This window comes from Pelodiscus sinensis, chromosome 2 (assembly GCF_052426305.1).
Source record: "Pelodiscus sinensis isolate ZL-2025 chromosome 2, ASM5242630v1, whole genome shotgun sequence".
In the NCBI taxonomy this organism is placed as follows: Eukaryota; Metazoa; Chordata; order Testudines; family Trionychidae; genus Pelodiscus; species Pelodiscus sinensis.
Window position 1 is genome coordinate 243,163,038 of NC_143053.1, and position 16,898 is coordinate 243,179,935.

The 16,898-nt window shown below is 42.2% G+C and overlaps 1 protein-coding gene across 4 annotated transcripts in view; it reads right to left on the bottom strand.

Annotated features, from left to right (window-relative positions):
• Positions 1-1,208: 1,208 nt before the first annotated feature.
• Positions 1,209-16,898, bottom strand: part of RNF32 (ring finger protein 32) — a 56,624-nt gene continuing 40,934 nt past the window's right edge. For 3 of the 4 annotated variants that reach the window (XM_075922753.2, XM_075922752.2, XM_025187872.3), the window contains 2 exons: positions 2,635-2,802; positions 1,209-1,628 (listed from right to left, as the gene is read on the bottom strand). In XM_075922753.2, the coding sequence (XP_075778868.1) occupies positions 1,377-1,628; positions 2,635-2,802 (420 nt within the window). In that variant the 3' untranslated portion in view covers positions 1,209-1,376. The remainder of the gene's footprint in view (positions 1,629-2,634; positions 2,803-16,898) is intronic. The other variant, XM_089776780.1, reaches the window with a different exon arrangement.

The following is a 16,898-nucleotide window of genomic DNA, read 5'->3' on the forward strand; positions in this document are numbered from 1 at the left end:
TTTGCTCCGGGTGTCCCTGGTCCGCTGGGGGGGGGGGCGGTCCCCAGCAGACCAGGGACACCCCGAGCAAAGCCTTGGAGGCGCGGGACCCCGCCGCCTCTGCGGCTTTGCTCCGGGTGTCCCTGGTCTGCTCGGGGTGTCCCTGGTCTGCTGGGAGGGGTCCCCAGCAGACCAGGGACACCCGGAGAAAAGCCTTGGAGGCGGCGGGGTCCTGCGCCTCTGCGGCTTTGCTCCGGAGCAAAGCCTTGGAGGCGCGGGACCCCGCCGCCTCTGCGGCTTTGCTCCGGGTGTCCCTGGTCTGCTCGGGGTGTCTCTGGTCTGCTGGGAGGGGTCCCCAGCAGACCAGGGACACCCGGAGCAGCTTTTCTTACCCCGGAGGACGCGGTGGCAGGACCACTGCGCGTCTGGGTGGTCCCGCCGCCCGCGAGTTCTGGGGCGAGAAAAGCCCCGTTCGTAAGTGCGGATCCGACTTATGTCGGATCCGCGTAACTCTGGGACTGCCTGTATTACACAATGTGGATCAAAACACAAAACAATTAAAGCAAAAGATATAGAAAAAACACCAAAAAGCAAAACTGTACCTTTTACATTCCTGTATCCTAATGTTTGGGGTTTTTTAGTTAATGGAAAAATTCACAAGCTATCAACAGAATTGTGTCAATGATTACTGTACTAATTTAAACATGGGAAGTCAACACGCCTTTTCTGCATTGCAAGTATTATAGTTTTCCTAAAGCATCTGAAACATTTTAACAAAAATTTAGCTTTCAGGCTTTCCTTAGTGCATAACATTGATCAAGGGATTTTAGGCTTTCCCCTTTAAACCTCAAGAGGAAGTCTACAACTGAAAGGTTTTTAATGCATTTTATTCTCTTCTAGACCTAAACACTATTAGTTGGTCCCTCATGTCTAGACTACAGGGAAGATTCGAAAGAGGATTGCAAATTCCGTGGGAATTTGCATATCTTCTTCCGATCTCACTTTTGAAAGCTGAAAGTGAAAGTAGTCTAGATATGCTTTTTTTCAGCAATACCCTCCTTTTTTTGAAAACCTCATTTTTTGAGGAAAAGCGGCTTTTTGAAAAAGGGAGGGGCTTGCCGAAAAAAATGCAGGGAGGGGAAAAAAGAAAAAGGAAAGCAAAGGGACTAGAAGAAGACAGGTAAGAATGTGGAGAACAAGGAAAAGCAACAAATCAGAGAAAACAGTAGCACAGTTCCCATTTAACTTTTATTTCTGTGAGGATCATCATTCATAGAGAAGCTTTTTTTCTTACACTAGATCTGACAAGGATCTAATCTAATCTCCTGCGAGGTTTTCCCATTAAACCAATTAAAAATGCAATTATGTAGTCATTCTGGACTGTTTGCATATTTTTATCAACATTCAAGAATTTTCTTTTGATAACAAGAGCGACATAAAGGACAAACAACTTTTTCTCCCAAGGAAAACTCTTCAAATGCTTGAAGACAAGTCCGATGAAACATATGTGAACAAGACAGCAGAACAGTCTGGCGTAAACACTGATTGTTGCAATTGTTGCTGTTTTCAGAAAAGACGTTTGGAGGATGAGTTATATGACAGAGTGGCATAATGCAAATAGGGCAGTCAAATATTTCTTGCCGAAACGCCTAAGAGGAAGATAAGAAACTATATTGGTTATTGTAGACTGATAACTAAATATTGGAAGGCATGCATAGCAACAATACACTACACAACTAGAAAGTTCAAAGTGGATTTTGCTACAGTTGGTGGTAGGTCATTGAATATTTATTGAAAAATGTTCCATATCTCTTCACATCAGAACAATTTCGAAATATCTTTAATATTACTTCCCTTCTTCTTAAACAAAGGAGGAATTATTTATAAACATAAACCAAAAAAAGCTACTATAGCAAAGTAACTTTCTGAACATACATAAGAACGGACATACTGGGTCAGACCAAAGGTCCATCTAGCCCAGTATCCTGTCTGCCAACAGTGGCGAATACCAGATGTCCCAGAGGAATGGAACCCAACAGGTAATCCTCATGTGATCCATCTCCTGTCACCCATTTCCAGACAGAGGCTAGGGACACCATTCCTACACATCCTGGCTAATAGCCATTGATGGACCTAACCTCCATGAATCTATCTAGCTTTTTTTTTTTAACCCTGTTAGAGTCCTAGCCTTCACCACATCATCTGGCAGGGAGTTCTAGAGGCTGACTCTGCGTTGAGTGAAGAAAAGTTTCCTTTTGTTTATTTTAAACCTGCTGCCTATTAATTTCATTTGGTGACCCCTAGTTCTTATATTGTGGGAATAAGTAAATAACTTTTCCTTTTTCACTTTTTCCACACCAGTCATGATTTTATAGATCTCTATCACATCCCTACTTAGTCTTTTCTCTTTTCTAAACTGAGAAGTCCAAGTCTTTTTAATCTCTTTTTAATCTCTTAATACTTTTTAATCTCTCTTCAACTTTGATGTACTATTTTTAAAAAGTTTGCAGACATTGTTTTAACATGTAGATTGACAAATGATCCAAAGGAATATTTTGGATGGAGGATATGTTGAAAAGACCTTTCCTGCTCTGACACTGACTTTAGTTGCAAAAATGAATTGAAAATCATCTTTCAAATGGCTCTGAAACCAACCTGCATCTGTATTTTTTCCCATTCAATTTCACTTATTAATGGAGCAAATTTTTCCTCCAGCTGTTGAAATAGATTTCGACTTGCAGCTATAGAAGAATCAATTTCAGAAAAAAACTCATCTATGTTTGTGTCGTAGGAACTCAATAATCGATTGCTGATCTCCAGAAACTAAAGGGGGAAAAACAGCTTCCAGTTAGAACAGATTTCTGTTTAACAGTTTACCAGCACTGAATTTTCAAAATTATTTGTAAGTTGCTAATAATTAAGGAAATACATTGAGCATTTTCAAAATAAACTCTATTTATTAAAACAGTACTTTCTTTGGCAAACTACCACTCTATCCAAACATAATGAATTCTTACTTAATGTACAAACATGTACCTTTTTTATATTAACTGTCCAAAGGTCTCTACTTTATACTCATAAAAGCTTTAACTCATATGAACACAAGGTGGGTTTGAAAGTATGGTTAACTCCCAAGAACATATTTCATCTTCATTTTAAAAGTTGATAATTTTTTTTTTAAAGTTAATGTACTATGTTTTGTTAACACTGCTAAAGACAACCAGAGTATGTGCATTGAACAGTAGTACTCAATTAATTTTTAGAGCGTAATGCTACTCCCAACAGAAAACAAGAGGAATTGTTGGTCCTGTTGCCAAGGATGCAAGAGATACAAATGATGGGGTAAGAGCAAGAGTGCATGTTTGGCAAGGCAGGAGTGTGAGGGTTCCTCTTCCCATTTTGCCAGCTGGCTGGGTTCAAGGGTTTCTTCCTCCCCCATCTATTTAAAATTCTGGGGGCTTTTCAAAGGCATCTTGCTCCTTTACCTCTACTTCCTTCCCTCACAGAATCGTAGGGTTGGAGGTCATCAAGTCCATCCCCCTGCTATCTCCCCTGTCCAACCCTCCCCTTAGTTCAAGTGCAGAAGATATGTTTTCAGGATGCTGTGGGTATGACTGATTTTTGGAGTTCAAGGGGTTTTTTTCAAATGGGTCCTAAATTGTCCAGTGTGTCTTGCTTCTGTTGCAGCATTGTGGAGGCACAAGTGGGTTGTACACAGTATGACTTGACAATTTAATATTAGGGAAGATAAGACTGTTTAAGCTCATTCAAACTTACAGCTGGTATTGGATGTGGGTGAAAAGGCCCAGCTTCCAGAGATAAATGAGACCTGAGATTTCACTAGTCGACTTTGTGTCTAGAGAGGGGGAGACTTGAAGTCTTCGGGGACTGAGGTCCTAACCTAGTCTATTCTCTGTGGCGAAAGCTAACGTGTTCAAAAATGGAGTTTGAGCCAAAGGGGGGAGGCAGAATAGGGTCTATCCCAAGTTACTGGTTACATGATGGGAGATCTGTAGACCCTGAGCTGGACCCACCTAAATGCCTGGAATTTGAGAATGGGGGCAGATGTACAGCACCTCTCGGCTTTGTTAAATTATCAGTGTTGCTGTCTGCCACCTAAATTCATCCCGAGTGTGGTGTTCATTTGCCTGTGTATCCTGATAAAAGACTTGTGTGTTATTCAATCTTTGAAGAGATCAACTATGCAGCCATAGAAGTATGGACTGAAGTATAACTGGCTCTCACTCCTATCTTAACTCAGCAAACTCAGGTTCCTGATGCAGATGCAGTGTCTATATTTCCGCACATCTGCTGTGAACTACAAAATGCCTGAAAGCTCAGTATAGAGAACAATACTTCTCCTAGAAGCATCACAAGATATGTGTCAAGATTCTTATTTTGATAATGGTTCTTGATGATTTGAGAAAAAATTCCACAGAAAGGAATGGGATGTGGGCTAAATACTATGGATTCTGTTTCTTTCTCAGGAAAAGAAAATGGGGATTATTCAGTTTGTGTTCATTTGTTCTTAAGTCCACAATCACAGAAATCAGTTGACCATCAAAGTGACTCAGCCTCACCGGCATGGAAATTTTTCCATGTCAAAAGAGTTTGCATATAATGTTTTCTACATCTGTGTTTGTGTTTGATAGTGAAAATATTATCAACATGTTTGTGGTTTTTTTCCTTTTCTCCTTGCCCAGATTCAGTGCCAGAGACTCATGTGGGGCTGCTGCCTGAGGTTAACTGAGCTCTGAGCTTGAAGGAACCCTACCCCCACCCTGGACAGACAGTTCTCAGAGGTCCCCGCTTGCTTGTCTATCTTGATGAGGAACAGCAAAGCAGTCCTGTCTTGGAGTGCCCACATTCGGGACACCACAGCACTCGGCCACATGGAACCAGAGCTGCCTCTGGGCATGCCGGTGTGTCTCATGGGTCGTTGCCATCAGCCCGGCTGCACTTGCTGCAGGCTGCCATCCGGGGGGGGGGGGGTTCATTGGGGGGCCTGTCAAGATCCAGGAGGCCCTGCGGGAGAGCATCCACCCTGAGGAGCCCTCAGAGCCACCCTGGTCCTCCCCACCGGGGACTCATGCCCCATTCCTTCCTCATGTCCTTCTAGTTCCCCTCCCTAGCCCCCCTTCCTGATGTCAAACAAAAGACATGCATGTTCAGAAATAGAAACTGGGTTTATTGAACAAAACTTGGGGGGGGATGAACCTCTGGGGAGACTGGGAAAAGGAGGTGGGAGAAGGGAAAAGAGAGGGTGGGCTAGGGGAGGGGGAAACCTGGGAGGAGGGAACTGGAAGGGGGAAACAAGGGGAAGAAGGGAGAGGGGAAGCTCAGGGCCCAGCGTTGGGGATCTCGCTGGACCAACTTGATTTTCATGCTAACCTGCTCCTGGGTTCACATGTGGCCTTTGGTGGCCAGGCTGGCAGCTTCCTGCCATAGACGGCCGCATTCCTCCGTCTAGTGCAGAGATCATGGACATTGGGGGCATCTCCCCCCCCATACCTGAATAAGGTCCATTATCTCTGCCCTGGACCAGGAAGGTGCCCACTTTCTCCAGCCCTTGTCAGACTCCTGGGAGCTGGTAGACTGCTCCTGGGGAGTGGAGGAGGGCTGGCTGCCAGTGGCTTGCTGGCTCATGTTTTGGGGCCACTGGATCAGGGGCCCCGATGGCCACTGCTGGCTCTGGTCTGGCAGGCTTGGAGCTGGCACAGGCACTGTGGCCAGGGTCTACCACTTTAATGGCTCCAGGGTTGGGGAAGAGGAGAGTAAGTTTTCCTGGTTGTGCCCAGAGTGGCCACCAGTTCTCCATGGGAAGGGCTGGAGGCCCCCTATTTCAAATTAAGTGTCTACACAGCATTTAATTCGAAATAGCTTTTTTAAATCTGGTGCTACTCCTCATAGAATGAGCTTTACCAAATTCAAATTAAGCACTCTGCTATTTCGAATTAATTTTGAAATAGCGGTTTGCATGTATAGATGCTATTAAAGTTAATTCGAAATAATGGCTGTTATTTTGAATTAACTTTGCAGTGTAGACATACCCAATGACTTCTTATAAAAACCCAGGCTTAGCTAACAGTTCAATACATTATTTTTAACTTTGATTGTCATTAGTGTACTTCAGAATTAGTGGCTAACATGGCCTCCATGTCAGTTAAACTTCCAAAATTAGTTGCCCAGGTGTGTGGGTGTGAAAGACAGCTTTATAATGAAACTCTTAGCTTTGATCTCTCTCTAATCTATTGTTTCCTGCTAAAGTGACTACTTTAAAACAAAGACAAATTCCAGCATCACCCAGAAAAGGAAAATGATGGGAAGCTTTATTACAAGAGTAGGGATAGGTAAATTTCTGTCTTGTGCATAAATTTGATTTGATTATATTTTTAAGTTTTTCCTTTTAAGTAAGAGAAGTGGAAACATGTAAATTCATACTGACTGGAAGACAGTGTGGTTGACTGCATTTTTCACTATAGCAAAAAAAAAAAAAGTTTGATACAGCCATAAAATGTTTCTGCTAATTTAATCAGTCAGCCGCAGTTTAGTTTTATTTATTATACGAAAACACCTAGTATATGACTGGTGGTGTTTTAAAAAACTGTATTAATATTGAGGCCCTTTTAAAGCATTTCCTTGTAAAACTTTGAGAGATAGGGGGTGTCTAAAAGATTGTCTAGCATAGTACATGTTAGTGAAGCTATTCTTGTATTTCCATGGTATCCTTTCATTAAGAAATATCTTTCAAATTCCATCACATGCAAATAGGTGCATTGACCTTAAATGTTTTGTCCTCTTCGATATTTGCATTTTACATCATTTCCATATATTTCTAAATGACAAAATTGTGAATCTCTTTTGGGTGAGATGCACAATATGTATTGGACTAATGAGATTTTATTTTAATCCAGTTATGAGAGCACATACTGCCCTCAGTGTTTTAGTGAGCTAAGTCTCTGAAATTACATTTATTGTAAAAGGTTATTGGAGTCTTAATTTGCTTTATCTGAATTACTGTCAAATCCTAGGTTTTAGAATTTAATTAACTTGTTTTATATAAAACATGAAACCTGCTTCTGCTCCTAGTGAAATCAATGTTGAAGTTCACTGACTTCAGCGGCAGCAGGAGTTATCCAACACGATCTGTTCAGAAAGAAATTAGCCAGGATTGATTCTTTTAGAAAGTTTTTCTATGCTGCCTTGGCACAACTATGCTGCAAAGCCTATATTATGTTTGGTTCTAACCTGGCTTTCAGTGAATCAAACTGGCATATAACACTGTGGGCAATAATTTTCATGAGAAACGTATATGTGGCCATCAGTAATTAGCATAAATTAGAGCAGCCCTAAGGCTGCTTCAGCTTTTGCTGGTGGTCAGGGAGAACTCCAAATATGGAGAGTGCATAAAAAGTTTAAAGCAGTGATACTCAGTAGATGGCCCATGGGCCATATGTAACCTGTCAAGGCTTCCTTTGTGGTCCACCATCAGACCTTAAAAATATTTATAATTAAGTTCAGAACCAGTGACGTGCTCTTTATTATTTGCCTATGACTTCCGTAGTAAATAATTTACTGTCAATGCTTAATTTTAATAAAAGAGGTGCTGGGGCAAACTCCTAAACAAAATAAGTGCTGATAGGGAATCTGGAGAGAGATGGCTGCTGGCCAGGTGCACAGCCCTGAAGGCAGCGCAGCTGTCACCATCAGGACAGATATAAGGGTGGCATGGTATGGTATTGCCATCCTCTGTGCTGCTGCTGTCAGTGGCACTGTCTTCCAGCCTAGGTGGCTGGAGAGCAGCAGCTGACAACTGGGAGCCTAAAAGAGTCAAGGATATGAACTTCCAAGCCTAAATGTGCTGGGGTTCAGCTCCATCAAGCCCCAGTACAAATTAAGCACTGTTTACTCAATCTTAAATTCTTGCAATAGCACTGGTTGCAGTTGAGCAAGGACAGTACACATTATTTTTTAGCAATGGAAATGGAGCAAAAAAATGCACGCGAATAAGAGCAAATGTCACAAAGTCAACAGTGAATACCGTGCTTTTAGCCCAATTGGACATATTGTCTTTTTATAATGCTACCTCAGTTAAACACAAAACCTTTGTGCTTAAAATGCCACACCATTGTATCTGGCTGTAAGGTCCTCAACATGGAGCATCACTTTGAATCAAAGCATAGTAAATTCAGCTCAGTCTGTCTTCCTGGAAGTGTTGTGATGTGACAAAATTGAAAATCTGAAGTCTTTATATCACACTTCAAATGTCACTTTCACAACATCAGTGACTATACATGAAAAAGCAACAGCTGCTTCTCTTCGAATAATATTGGCACTAGCCAAGAAGAAAAGCCTTCTCTGCATGAGCTTTCTGCCAGAGATAAAAATAATTATGACTTTGTGAACCATGTGAAGCAAGTTTCACTGTGTGATTCTATGGCTGTGAGAAGACTGGAGGTAATTTACAAGGATTGTTTGTCAGCACTACGTTCCAGTTTAAAAACTGCCAAATACATGTGTGTCATGCAATGAATGAATGAATCAAGCAATTTAAAAACAATGTGTAGTCCTGTGGCACCTTTGAGACCAACAAATTATATAAAAACATGAGCTTTCATGAAGAAGTGGGTTTTGCCCACAAATAAATACATATAAATAAAATAAATATTTGTTTGTTTTGCCCAAATACACACACACATACATATATAAAATAAATAATATGTTAGTCTCTAGGGCTATGTCTACACAGCAGCGTTATTTTGGAATAATTGAGCATTTCTATACAGCAAGCCATTGTTCTGAAATAATGGCGAACTGAATGACTTCTTACTTCAACTTTTGTAACCCTCATTTTATGAGGTGTAAGGGAAATCAAAGGAAGAGTGTTCTTCCTTTGACTTTCTGCTGTGTAGACCGCACCAAAAGCTGAATTAAGCTAATTCGACTTCAGCTACACAATTGACGTAGCTCAAGTTGTGTAGCTTAATTTGACTTTTGCTCTGCTGTGCAGACGTGCCCTAAGGTGCCACAGGACTACTTTTTGTCTTTAAAGTTACAGACTCACATGCCTACCCCTCTGAAACTTTTAATCAAACAATTTGTGACACTGCCCAGTATCATTGTTAGGTTGTATGACAATGACATTTTCAAAGAAGAAATGTTATGTTTAATATAATTAGAAACCTATCCTACAGGTTTATTTTTTAAAAGATAAAAGCTTTATTTTAAAAAATGGTTTAAAGCTGCAGAAAGTAAACTTGCTTATTGCAGATGGCAGTCCCTTCATTACAGGGAAAGAGGAGATTTGCTTCATATTTGTCAGTAATATACTTCATGCATCATTAATCAGAATATTCAGTGTAGTACATTGTGCAGGGGACTTTAAAAAAAGGGTACTCTGAGATTAGTAAACTACTACACACACTCAACTTGCTGCTTGCAACATCTTCTGTTTAAAGCTCCTTTTATAAGACATTCCAGTCAAATGCAATGTCCAGCTGCAGCATAACATTCACTGGTGAAGTCGAGGGCACGTTTTTGAGAAGTTTTATGCCCTTCAAAAAGAAGCTTCTTTCAAGCTGCAAGACCAACAAGACCTGTGAGTTCCTAGGATTTATGAATGATGTTCATTTATATAATGGTAGGTTTACTGTGCAATATTATTGGACATGTGAATGCTCTCAACTTCCAGCTCTAAGGTTATTCAAGCAGTGTTGGGAATCTGTCCGAAAAGTGCTTTCAGAAGTATTTTGAAGTCTTTCAGACAGACATAACAGGAAAGATGTTGCATTTTTCCATGTTGCATGTTATTTAGATGAAGCTTTAATGAAAATACAAGAATTTCTTAAAAAAAAAAAAAAATCTGATCCAGAATTTTAAAATGTCAAAGGATTTACTTTTATTTGTTCATGATCCATTTGTTGCCTCTGCCAATGGACCATGCCCTTCTTTGAAGCAAATAATGTTCTTGATTCAATTGTTGAAGGTGTATTTGTATTAAACTGTGAGTCTCCAGAACTCAGGCATCTTGAAGGCAAAATTCAGAGAAGTAGGAGTTGGTGATTTTTGGACTCAATATCTTGGTCATTTTCAGAATAGCCATCTATCTTTTAACAATGTTCAGCTAAACTTTCCTCTGCAAATCTGGGTTTCCGACCATGAATATTTAAAAAGCAACAACACTGGAATTGCCTGATATGAGCATCTTCTCCCATGGATCTGCCTTGCCCTGACCTCCGACAAATCACTCTTCAAAAAGCTGCCCAGAGATCATTGATATCACCTCTCCCATTAGAGATTTCCACAAACACAAGTAATAATGTTGATTCATAAACTTTGTTAAAAGATAGAAACACTAATATTTATATTGCAATAATAATCTTAAATCTTATTTATTGGCAGCTGAAGGTGAGGTTTTGTTGTTGGGTTTGGTTTTTTTTGGATTAACCTGTGCAAATGGCATGCCTCTTGTTATATAACTTTCAAATCAGGCCATAGGTAAGATCTAACTAAGTATCATTTGTTTAAAGCCACCTTTGCTTCTACAATGAATACATGAACAAAGTGACACAATCTAGCACTCTATAGCATATATCCTAAGTGTCAGTTTTGACTCCTTGTATCTTTGTCTAGGCCACATTATGGATGAGCATGTAAGAAAGGCATGCTGCTGCTGGGGAAGCAGAGACAGTAAAGAGAGTACACACTGCTGCTGTAAGAGAGGCAGGGGGAAAAGCTCAATTTCTTCCAGAAATCCCAGCAAGATTTTTCCATGCAGCACGTGACTCTGGAAGTGAGAAGCTTTACATGACCTTATCTGACAATGACAAGGACTGTTTGCTTGTTCTTTCCCTCTGTTAAACTCCGCTGTAAGAGGTCTCCCATTCACTCCCCAAAATCACACAAAAGACATTGGGGTCCTCTCATCAGGCTATCCTGAGCCAAAGCCATAGAAGAAGCAGTGGAGAATTTCTTTTGCTTATGACTGATCCATCATGTTCCCTACAAGTATGCTGTCTTTCCAATGGATTTTCTGCAGAATGACCCCAGTCCAATTAATCACAAAAGCAACTGAATAAGAGACTGGAAGACAGAAATGTAGCTAACTTTTAAAAAGTGGGGGCTCATGCTAAAAGGCCTATAAACATTTAGAGTTTGTATAGGAAGGGATAAGCACCCTTTATAGAACATAGAATTGGTAGTGTTAATACTAGGCATTATGTTTGCAGTTGCTGATGCTAAATCCTGATCTGTGTCAATACACAAGTTATTAGATCACTTTGTTTTTCAAAAAATTGAAACTGATTTAATAGATTTTGCTGTACTGAGAGACCAATAGGCTGCGCAGTGCTTTTACCTGTGTCTGAAAAGATATTTGAATAATTAATCGGTATCTTGTTGTGATTTCATTATAGGGTCATTAGGAGAATATTTCAGCTTAATGGTGTGACATAAACTAGGAGTTCTAAATGCTTTATCAATATGCAAAGTGACATCAATCATTTACAAGGAAACTCTATGATTAAATGAAATGATGCAAACAAAAGCACCTTGGTGAACTCTGTAGAGAGAAGTTGTCTTAAGTGATCTGTCTTAATGTCAGCAAATTGTTTACTAATGTGTTGACTTATAACAACCCTCAAAAGTAAAATAAAAAAGCTAGCATTTACAGCATATCAGTGAATCAGCTGATAAGCTTTTATGGGTTTAATATCCTTCTAGTCTTGCTCCTTGGAGCCACTTCGAGTTAGCAACAGAATGTTTGCTATCACCATGTGATAAAGGAAGTCAAAGGACTAAACAAACTCTAGGACCATTATACTGTTTGGTCAGATTTAAATTAAAATTGTTGGGAGAAATCACGTGGAGGAGGAAACTAAAGTTTAAGCGCTAGGTAAGTCAAATGACTTACCTAGCTTCCCAAACAATGGTCAGGACTTTTACTTAAAATGGAGACAATGCAATGCATTTGAAAAGATTTAATTGCAGCAATAAAAGACCATACTTCAATTAAATGACTTATGCAAGCAGAGCTTATAGATAAGGATCAAAGAAATTCACTACCAAATACATGGAATTCTAGGCAGCACTTTGTTTCTGCACACAGTGATGCTAAAACGTTGACCTTTCATATTCCCTTTGATCTAAATTAGTAAGAACTTGAATGGATTAGTATAATAAGGGCTACTGTATCTCCATCAGACAAATAAAATATACTTTTCTTAACAGTGATATTTCAAGCCTACATTACAATTCGTTGGCAATTGTTTATGACTACAAAACTAGACATTTGACCTTTGTGAGCTAGCCAGAGGAAGTAGGTCTATATTTTAAAACTACTTGCTAAACCCCACTCTCTCAATTGTACCATTGTTCATTTCTGTTAGCAACTGGGGAGTAACGTTTTAAGAGCATGACCCAAGTTTGAGAAGCGAAATGCTATTTTAGAAAAAAAAGTTTTACATCTGGAAATGGAATGTTATTTATTTGTGAAAAATTACCTAAGGGTTTTAACAACAAACTGACACTTAACAAAACTATGAAGGCTAAAAGTGGAGGAAGCCATCCAGAGTTCTCTTTTGCTTTCAAATGACAATTAAGAAAATGTGTGTACATCCCTTGACTGTGATTTATATTCTCTATACACATTCAAATCTAGGGAATCCGAATCAGTATGTGTTACTCACTTGTGTCCAGGGCTGCCTGTAAGGTGCGCACCGGCGCAGGCATGCACCAAGAATTTCAGTCCTGCCCACCCCCATATGAGAGTCACGCAGCCACAGCCCCAGCTGCTCGCGGGGGCAGGACCACGTGACTGTCCCATCAGAGGCATAGTGAGGGTATTATGCGCCCAGGGGCAAAAACAAAATTTGCGCTCCTACCCCCACTACCAGGTGACAGAGCCCTGAGCCTGGTGCACACCTGAGCTCGATAGGGGCGGGAGAACTTGTACTGCATCTTCCGTCACCCCCTCCAGTTTGGGGCAGGCACTATCCCACTGCTGAAGAGGGAGGAAGGTCGGACTGTGGGTGCAGAGGCAGGGAGTAAGCTTCAGCAGGTGGTGGTGGATAGAGGAAGAGCAGGCGAGCAGAGGTATGATAGGGGGAGCAGGAGGGCAATTACTGTAATTTAGCGAATATAACCCATGGGTTATATTCGTTTTTACAACCCCCCCACCCCACCCCTGCGGGGTTTATTCGGGTGCAGGGTATATAGGGTTTTTTTACTCAACAGCAGGTTTTTTTACTCACCGGAGGCTAGTGGTTCCTGCGGCTGCGCAGGAACGGGGGTGAGCGCTCCCCCGCCTGAAGGATGGTGGTTCCTGCTTCCCCGCCACTTCCTGCAGCTGCGGAGGAACCAGGGGGATAAGCGTTCCCCCGCCTGGAGGCTGGCGGCTGTGCAGGAACCAGGGTGGTGAGTGGCTGGCTAATTCCCCCCCCCCCCCCCACTGTAAATTAGCAAATATATCCCCGGCACAGAAAAGTCTTGTATACCCTGTGGGTTATACTCGTGTGCGGGGTATACAAGATTTTTTTTTACTGAAATAGAAAAAGCTGCGGGGTATATTCTGGTGCGGGTTGTATTTGGGTAAGGGGTATATTCACTAAATTACGGTACCTCCCCACACCTCCTTTGCTACATCAGTGAACGTAAGAGATTAATTTACCTGTTAAAATAAAACTTTTAAATAAAACTAACACACAACATGAGAATCACCCTCGCTTTCTTGAAGCAATATGTACCCTAAGGCTGAGGATACACTGCAACCATGGCTTTTTCTGCCACGAGGACTTTTTTCTTCAGGCTGCTGTGAGATTCTATCCTTAAGTAAAGGAGAGAGGTCTCTCTGAGCTGCTCTTCCAAATTTCACACAAGCCATTCAACTGAAGCCATAGATATCAAGATTCAAGGCCAGCTGTGCCTTTGGCAGACTGCCTCGCCAGGTATTCACAATCACAACGTCCGAACATGTATAAGACTTTTAGCTGAGAGAGCCATATTTAAACCCAAGTCTCTGCCATGACTGGGAGATGTGGATGACCTATAGAAAACAGCATTGTCTTTGGAAAATCCACAACAAAACATGGGAGAATTGATCACCACAGTAATGTCAACTCCTTTAGAATGGAGGCCCGGATTTTCCAGCATCAGCTGAGGTAAAGCGGGCACTGTGTGCACATATCTGATATATTTTTACCAAAACTGCTACCTGCCCAGCTTGTCAAAGGAGAAAGGAAACAGGCCAAAAGGAATGGTTTAGAGCAGTGTTTCTCAACCTTTTTTTTAATGAAGTATCCCTTTAAAGAAATTATAAGTACCCCCAGTACCTACAGTTTTCAGACACACAAAATTTTTTCTGCAATTGCAACATATTTGTTTAAAGAACTTCAACGTATTCCCATCACTCCTTACAAGAGAAGCTAGATAATTTCATGGAGGTTAAGTCCATAAAAGGCTATTAGCCAGGGGATAGAAGTGGTGTCCCTGGCCGCTGTTTGTCAGAGGCTGGAGAAGGATGGCAGGAGACAAATCGCTGATCATTGTCTTCAGTCCACCCTCTCTGGGGCACCTGGTGCTGGCCACTGTTGGCAGACAGGATACTGGGCCTTTGGTCTGACCCAGTACGGCCGTTCTTATGTTAGGTACATTGCCCATGGAAGTCAATGAGGCTAGTCTATTTTATATGTAAAGTTACTGAGACATGTATATGTCAATACCAAGATGGCAATGTATATATTAAGGAAATAATACCGAATAATAATTGCCAAATGAGACCACTTCCCAACTTGCTTACAAATGGCCTAATACAATTTAAATTTTAATCTAGGATTGAGCCCAAAACAATCTGTTGATATGACCCAAAAAGATCCAGAAAACATTTAATCGCCCTTCAAACATATAAGGGACCAATCAGTAAAAGCCCCACTGCCTGGTGTGACGTAGTGGGGGGTAACCTGCTAACTCTCTGGCGGCTGTCTGTAGCACCACCGAGCAGACAAGTGATGAGTCACTATGCAAAGAGGGTATCCCAACTGGTTTGGCCAACTGACCCCCATGGAGAGGAACAAAGGAAGGTGGAATGCTGCCCTGGCTGGGGGGCAGGGCTGGAGGAGAGTGAGTTAGTTCCTGGCTGGAAAGCAGGGAAGAAGGAACTGGGGAGGGGGCTGGGATCCCCCCCATCTCAAAGGGGCACTGAGGCCTCTTAGCCCCCAGTTCCTGTAACCAGATTACATCTGTGCTGGGCTGTAGCCTGGAGGAGCAATAAACCACCCTCAATTCTACTCGCTGGTGGAGTCTGCTTGTGCCATTTTGGGGTGCAGGAGACAGGGGAACCCCAACACGTCGTCACACCTGATAGAGGTGATCTTTGAAGAAAATTGGAGAGACTTTGAATTTACTTTTTCTGACAGCAGCGCTTTCTCTCACTGAATGTGAGGTCTTCAGCGCAGGTTTCGTATTGTCAGAATAACACAGAAATGCGTTGTCACAGCTAACTCCATTCAGATCAAAGCAACATGCACCCCAAAGACAGAAGAACAAATCCCTTGAAGCTGGAAGTCAAAACATCTCACCTCTTCACAGAGCTCACAAAGGGTCTTGTTCACCCAGAGCCACAAGTTAGGACAACTCTCTGGAGAGAGACAAAAAGTCCTGCCTCTCAGTGGATGTACCAAGTGTTCTCATGTGGCATCTTACCATGCTGTTTAAATCAACTGCTTGGATGAGGAAGACTCAAAGAATCTGTCCATCATCCACACTGGAGCAACATGGTGATTTACCACCATGGTAACAGACCTGATCTCTCTGTGGACTCTTGTGGAGCAGCAGGGAGCCTGCAGCGGTCTCTTGAGGGGAGAGGCCGGGGTGCCTCTATTCCAGTGGTTCTCAAGGTTTCTGGCCCATGGACCATGAGTCTCAATGTAAACTTTTCCACAGGTGGCCAGTTGCTAATGGAAACCTACCTTTAATTACACAATTATGCCCAAGCCATTTGCTAGTGCTGCAGCTGGGGAGAATGGTTTAATTTCAATTATTAAACAGATTAAATGTTTTAACTTTCTTATGTTAGTTTACTGAACTTCATTTTAAATAAAGTAAAATATAATTTATGTCCAATACAAAAGATTTCAATGATTTCTTTACTTATGGCAGGGGTAGGCAACCTTTTTTGGATCAGGGGCCACTGATCAACAGAAAAATCAGATGGGAACCACAAAAGTGAGAAACAAAAACACTCCTCCCAAAACCCCAACCCTCACTTAGGTGGCCCCCACTGAGACCCCTCACTCCTCTGGCATTCCAGCCCCAAGGGGCGAGGGGAAGGGACAGGAAGGACTGAGGTTCAGGGCTTTCCATAGGCTAGATTTGCTTTTCTGATTAATTTTATGGACCCCTTAGGTTGTAAAGTGGGGATAAAAATAAGCAGTTCACTGTGTGAGGGCTGCCAATGAGTGGGATTAGGATGGGGTGCAGGATCTGGGAGGGGGGTGGAAGGAGGCAAGGTCTGGGTGGAAGGTAGGATGCAGAAGCAGGCTGGATGTAGGGTGTCTGGCCAGGGGGAGGGAGCCAGAGCAAATTGGGGGGGTAGGGTATCTGGTTAGAAGGCAGGGTGCAAGGAGGGGATTTGGGTAGGTGTTGGACCTCCCTGGTCTGGCACCCTCTATACCTGACTGGTCCCAGATGAGGGATTTTTTGGACCAGGGGAGGTCATTTCAGGGCTCCTGGTTCCTTCCCTCCCCACTAGGCTTCTTTGCACCTCCCTCCCCTGGAACCCAACTGAGCTGCCCACCCCTGCTGGTTCCCTGCACCTCCCCCAAAACCATCTCCCACAATCCAAGGGAGTGTAGCCCCTCACAGCCCAGCTGAGCTGCCCTTCTGTTCCCTATGCCTCCCCCATCCACCTCAGGCCAGTTGAGCCC